The sequence below is a fragment of the Buceros rhinoceros genome, unplaced genomic scaffold (genome assembly GCF_000710305.1).
Source record: "Buceros rhinoceros silvestris isolate BGI_N320 unplaced genomic scaffold, ASM71030v1 scaffold43885, whole genome shotgun sequence".
Lineage (NCBI taxonomy): Eukaryota > Metazoa > Chordata > Aves > Bucerotiformes > Bucerotidae > Buceros > Buceros rhinoceros.
In genome coordinates this window covers 6477-13486 of record NW_010413049.1, presented here as the reverse complement: position 1 = coordinate 13486, position 7010 = coordinate 6477, and the positions used below count along the sequence as shown (strand labels likewise).

The 7010-nt window shown below is 50.5% G+C and overlaps 1 protein-coding gene across 1 annotated transcript; it reads right to left on the bottom strand.

The window, feature by feature from the left end:
* On the bottom strand, positions 1–4711 carry VGLL4 (vestigial-like family member 4; the record flags this gene model as incomplete). The annotated part of the gene is made up of 3 exons (XM_010136575.1): positions 1–1184; positions 2019–2139; positions 4489–4711. Coding segments are annotated over 3 exons (613 nt in total), but the record flags the coding sequence as incomplete, so codon positions are not given.
* Positions 4712–7010: the final 2299 nt, after the last annotated feature.

Below are 7010 nucleotides of genomic sequence, written 5' to 3'. Positions count from 1 at the left end.
TGCTGGCTGCCGCTAACGGGAGTATCAAATACAAATATCATCGAGTACAACTGTACCAGCAGTAAGTCTATCTAGGGTTGTTACTGACAAAAATAAACTAATTCTGAAGAGAAGCTAGTAAGTATTATGGTTCTTACTGTCTATACATTAATAGATACCAGCTATTGTTCATAACGCATGCATCGTTAAGCACTATTGACCCTCCGACCTCGGCTCTACTCTACCAAACTGCAGTGTCCAGGAAACAATGCCCGTGGTCTGGCCCTTACGCAGTCCAGTTGCAAGCACTAAGCACCTGAAAGCTAAAGAGAGAAAGACCTATAACCTGTATGAGACTTCCCCCTTCCAAAGCGGTTTTGCGTGAAGAAAAATCAAACTGATAGAAATGTCATCCTTAAACCCTTTTTTTTTTTCAGCAGTTTGCCCTCAAAATATCAGCGTCGTCCAGGAAGTTGCTGTGCAACTCCAGTCCTCCTCCAATAGTGCAAATCATACATGACAGTTCTTTTCAAGTATATACATACATGATTACTTCACAGAGGGAAAAGAAAGAGCAACGTCAGCAAACCAGACCAATTCGAGTCTCAAGAAGCGAATAAAAGCGAAAAGCACTTGGGTCAACCAACTACGTCTCATGGCTTTCGTGGATTAGCGTGCGTTATTTTTTTTTTTCTAAAGGGCAGCAGATTTGCATCAGAGGTTTCTTTGGTAACTGAGGCAGGAAAAAAGGATGCTACATCGTGTGGATCTTTCGGAAATAGTTCCTGCTATCGTCTTTACGGGCACCCTTTCACAAATACAAGGTGAGTACACAAAAACAGGCGCTGAAAACTAATCTCCCTTCCCAACTCTACCGTAAGCACTGTTCCAAGCTCCGTCAAACCATGCAGCTACACCGAGGACAGGGGCCTCTCCTCAGGACACCACCGAGGGCGAGTGATTATGATTGACCATGTGGGAGGAAGGGGAGGACTGGCCGCGCCGTGAGGCGGACTCAGGACTGCTGGAGACGCCGTCCTTCGCAGCTTTGAGCTGAAGCCACGTATCCCCCAGTGCTTTGGCAAAGTGGTCGTCAACGGATCCCGTGATGGACACAGAGTTTGCCACTGGCTCAGGCTCCTTGTAGTTCTTGCCCAGGCTCCGGCGGAAGTGCTCCTCCACCACCGGGTCGCAGGCAGCGGTAGCTGGACAGGAGAGGAGGCAGAAGGGGAGTTATTTTATCACATTTCCTATGTCCCGATAGCCGGCACAGCTACAGCTCCCGTTCTGTGGAACCCCTTGCACAAAGCAATCCCACAGAACTCCCGTCTAGGCTCAAAGAGAATCTTTGCTTTAGAAAGTTCTTTAGAATGAGCTCTCGAGTGCGCTACTGCCAGTCAGAGTCAAAATGAAAGGGCTGGGTTTCCCCCTGGCCGCATAGTGACAGCGAGGAGGAGCACCCCGAGGATCCCAGCACTGCATGGAAGGATCTCATGAGAAGTACGAAGTGCACGGAGAGTGAGGGGGGAAAGCTTGACCTCCTGCAGCAACTGTTCCCCACAGCTTTCCGCACTGTCCCTGTGGAGGGGCAGAGGGAGTGTCCTTTGGAAGAGTAGCTGTATCTGCAGGAAAAGATTGCAGCTGCAGGAAAATTCACTGCAGCTGAACCATAGAAGTCCACCACAACTGTGAGAGCGGGGAAACTACAGCTCTGAAAACAAGAGTGTGGCCGGACCCGCTGGTCCTGGCTGCTGTTTGTCAGCTGGAGTACACCAGACACCCTGGCTGCTGGGGTGTCGGGGTTTGTGAAGAAGCTGTTCAAAATGAGCCCCTCTCTCCCTAGCTCTGAACTGGCACCTTCTGCTACGGTGCAGGGTGAGGGTTAGAGAGGCGGCAGCAGGCTCTGTGCTGGCCTGTTCCTGGGTCCACAGGAGACACAGCAGTGCTGTTTCCCCTCCTGTTAACCCATCAGTGCCTGTGCTGCTCAGCTCAGCCAGAGGATGGTGTTCCCCTCAAGCTCTCGGCAGGCAGTAACTTACTGCTGGAGGGTCTCCTGTAGGCCGGCAGGGCCGATCCGCAGCCGCTGTGAGCGATGGGGCAGTGCGAGAGGTTGCAGTTCCGGGTGCTGGCAGAAGCGCAGGTGATCACGGAGGGACGGTTCTGATGTGGAGGGACAAAGAGAACTGTCACTCACTGAGGCCACCAGCCAGAGCCGCGTTAACAGAATCACTGGAGATGTACAAACGCAGAACCAAATCCCCGTAACTGTCCAACTCAACAGAGCATACTAAACCCCACCATGTCCTGCCGTCATTCCTGTCTGATTACAGCCCCCCACGCTGCATTTCCACGCTGTTTGGTGGGTATTTCAGTGGCAAAGGCCACACAGACAAAGGGCAGTAGAAAAGCAAAGCACTAAAAACACTGCAGTGATTTTACAGTGACTGTTCCCACTCCACAGACATTACACACGCAGAACTAAATGTCAACACGTTAAACACTTGTTTCATTCTATGTTTTAATTTCTTGTCTGTTTTACAAAGCTCCAGCAGACCCACCGAAATCCCCACTTCACCCACCACACCACAGAGGGACGAGAGAGTGTTCGTTTCTACTGGTACGTTAAGTGGAACAAGAGCAAGGCCACAGTAAAAGACATGAGCTATCGAGGGGAGGTTTGACACTATTTGTCTAGACCCAACAGGAATGATGCTATTTACATCTTATGGCTCTGATAGCAAGGGGGAAAAAAGTAAATAAATAAGAAAAAAGAGAATTATTTGGTTTTTTCCATCATCAGTTCACAGGTGGAAGGAAGTATTTATTTCCCTTTCTATCATTCAGCCAAGACTTTGTTTATGTATGAAGGGATTTTTGAGAAGTGTCCATATGCTGATCTCTTTAGACAAAGATTTTAGACGTGCAGGAGGTGGGAAGGAGAGAGCGAGGCAGGTAATAAACCAGCTTGTTCCAAGCGTGCAGGTACCAACCGCACGAAGGCTCTGAGCAGGATGAGGCCCCTCACCGAGTGCCTGGCAGGGGTCTGTGCCTACAGCTGCCCTGAGCAGACGACACGGATTACATGAAGATACTGAGACAAGCTGAGAACTTGGTCACAGCAACTACAGCAGCTGAATGACCCCGCGCTGCCCAGAAGAAGATGGTACTTTTCCTGACCTCTGTTTCTAACACAGGAAGAGGAAATCCCATTCAACATGCTAAGGTTAAAAAAACCCAACCCACCACATCATCAAAGCAGGGGTTTTATTCTCTATGATTTCTGCTCTGTGCTCTTAGCAAAGTCCTACCTCAACATCCTATTTTCCCAAGAAAATAGATCATAATCTAGCTCAAAACGTCAAAGATAACAAAAGGGAGAGGAATCTGGCAAGGGGCAACAGGAACTGGCCCAAGGCAAACAGGCCAAAACAGGAGAGTGTCAGTGGCTGCTGCACTGAGACGCAGTGGTAATGCTATCAAAGGCTCCAGTGTCGTCACTGGAAGCCAGTCCCTTCCTCCTCTGTCATCACTGGATGCCAAGAGCAAAGTGGAGCTGCTCTGTGCAGGACAGTAATGCTGCAATCTGTGTGCCAAGTGATGCAAGAGTTCAGCAGCCCTGGTGCTTCGGCATGGCACCAGGTGAAAGACGGGAGCACAGAGACAACCACCCCAAAAAACTGCACAGGAGACGGAAAGCACACGGCTCCCGTGACAGGAAGCTTTCAAACGACGTATGAAAAATCCCAGCTGCTGAAAGATCACCCACCAACGCAGGTTCCCTCTGCGGGGCATCGCAGCAGGGGAGGAAGGACAGACATGGGTACATGGGCCCGTTCCATTTCTTGCCACTGCAGCTCATCACAGCTCAACTCTTCTCTGTCTCTCCACGTGTGAGGGGGATAAAAGCAGGTCTGATGTCAGACAGCTGTTACTGTATAACCTGCACAGGGACAGCTCGACCTTCAGCCGCTCTGAGGAAAACTAATACTGTGCTCGAGATGGCAAAACCCAACCAACCAGCCAAAACCAGAACAGAACAAAAACCCCATTCCAGCATAGGGCAATAAAATGTAAAATAATGAAAAATCATGACTTTCCTCAGGAAAAGTCTCTGTAAAATAAGTCATACAACGATGATCTGAACAATGCGATGGAAGCTTCTGGCTGGATGAAACAACTAAGGTCATTCCAGCTTCTTTCACCCAGAAAATTCAGTGCAAAGTTCTCCTTTCTGCCTTGCCACTCTCCTTCAGCAGTACCAGAGGAGAGAGCCAGGCTGGAGGGGAGGGGCTAGGCACTGACTGCCCAGAGGAGCACGGGTGGGTACCCTCTTTACCTGCAAACCAGCCTGGAGCTTCGCTCTAGCACTGACCTCGCATTCCCAGCTAAATCACCTGCATTGACAAGCTCACCAAAGCCTCAGAAGCAGCAGGAAGGGCCAGAAGCCTGTGACAGGCACACTTACACACACAAGCACCCAGAGTTTCTTGCTGGCCGAGGAGCCCGTACCTGCTGCCGCTCCACAGAAGTCAGGGTGGGCGTGATGCCAACTGCTCGGCTTGCATCCATGCTGTTTTTGGTCAGTGCTAGAGGTTGATCCATGGTCAGGCTGGGGATTGAGGCGTACAGGTGATTGGCGTGAAGGCTCATGGTTGGGGCAGCTGCCCTCTCAATGGGGCTGCGGCTCCTCTCCCTGTGCTCCTTCCGGTAATCGCCATTGGCAGTCTTGTTTCTAGTGCATGGAAGAGAAAAAGGTGAAAGGATTTACTAGTGGTACGAGCTACAATGAGACGTGCAACATGAATCCCTCGAAGAAACATGAGGTGATGTGCTTCGCTTGGTCTGTGAGGAGGGTACAGAATCTCCCAGTGAGGCACCCCCACTTTGTCCAGCCGCCTCTCTGCAAAGATGAGCCAATGGTTTACACCTTTCTTCATTTTAATTCAGCCTAGAGTTCCCTCAGATACCTACCCGAATGCACTGAGGTAAAGGAATGGCTGATCATGCTCTGTTAAGATCAGACACCTCCTCATGTCACATACTATTAATCCCGCTCTGTCTCCTACCACTGCGATATTCTCTAAACGTTGCTGCAGACCAAATAAAGTTTGGTTTACTCAAAAGACATGGCTGGTATCAGCAAGATGCAGCGAGTCAGGGCAGGAAGCAAAATTTTCAGAGCAGAAACAGAAGGAAAACACACTACCCTGCCCTTACCTCAGAACCTTTTAATTGCAACCTTCCAAACTCCTACTGAACAGTAAATCTCAGTGGATGCGCTCACCAATTAGCCAATCACTCACTGCAGTTAAAACAACACCGAGGTTGTACTTACGTGTGAGGTAATGCAGTTTCCATACGGCAATACAATCGTCATGACTCTGCCTTGAAGCTGGTTTCTCCGAATCATGTCAAATCAAACCAGCACTGGTGTTCCCAGTCAGTCTCCAACCCCTCACTGCCACCTCCCAGTGCTCACACACACAGCACAGCGGGTTGGCCCAGTGCCCCAAGCCCAGCACGGCCACACAGCCGTGCTGCAGCCTCTCGCTGCCACGGAGGCACCCTGGAGAGAACCTGACCTCCTGCCCTGCAGTGCGGGGTGCTCTGCTGTAGCCCTGCCCCAGGAGCACTGAAGTGCCTTTTGAGACCATGTCAACTTCTAGCCTGGGCAGCATGCCGTGGCAATGGATTCCACGGTTTAAACTGCACGCTGTGTGAAGGGCCTTTTCTTCAGGGGCTCTTGTTTCTTTCACCCTAAAAATCTAATGGCTTGGTCTGCTCTTGCCCTTGTTCTTGTATGAGGTGAGAGACACAGCCACTACTCCCTGCTCATTGCCTTCATGCCACTCTGGAGTTCATCTCTGCGTTCAACAATCTTTTTTCCTCCAGGATACTACTTTCTTCAGATAAAAAATGTCCCCATACCTGTCACCCCCTCACACTAGAGCTAGAAAAGCCATCATCTTCCTCGCAATAAGGTCCGGAGCTCTGCTGCATTCAGGAACAGGACCTTCGCTGAACTCATCACAGTTCTCCAGTGCTGCTGCTCTTGCTCAGGGGTCACTGGGTTGACAGGAATCTGCTCTTGCTCATTGATCATGGTACGAGTTACAGATAACACGATACCAGGCAATCAGTGCCTGGAGAACCTCAGGACATAGTCCACCCAGCATGTTGAGGAGGGCACAATGACAGTACAATTTGTAACCCTTCAGAGCCCCTGCTCTGCCCCCCCACCCATCACTTGTCCCTTTTAACTGATTACAAATTAGTGGTTGCAGATGAGCAGAATCAACCACAGAATCCAACCTTTGAGGTGGCACAGCTGCTGCTCCAGATGTTCTCTGAAAATCATGTCTCCTGAACCCCGATATAGGCCAGCTGTACAGGCCACAGTGAAGCAGCACAAACACCCCCAGGACGTGGGTTCTCCCAGTGCTACGTTCCCCCCATCTGCCAGCTTTGGTACCATTTGCGTTCACGGAGCTGCTATGCAGTGTCAGCACTCAGAGGAAAGACATTGAGGATTGCCCTGCTCTGAGCTAAGGACTAATGGCAGCACAACAGCCTCTATCATGGAAGCGCAGCAGCCCCATCTTGAATTACAGCACCAAAACAGCTACCGGACACCACAAACTAACTCCTCCTTCAACCGCCCTTCGGCAGCAAGTGCGGAACCCCATCAACAGCGCAGCCCTTGCAGCCCGGTTCGGTCCCTGGACACCAGCCATCAGGCAGCCGGGGAAACGGCCACATGATGGGGCACAGCTGAAATCAGGGCTCAAGGGATAACAGCAATGCTGTGCAGGGGTGGCTCGCTCTTCTTGCTGTGATGCCAGATCTCTGGTGGATGCAGGCCAAAAATCCAACCTCTCAGCTCATTATTATCTGGTCTGCTACAAGTCAACTAACCATGTGGAGGCTGCAAAACCACAGAGAGCTCCAAAGGATCCCAGCTTTTCACTGCCTCAAAGAAACAAAAGAATCTATGTTCGGAATGATCACATTTTAATAAGCACAAACTTATC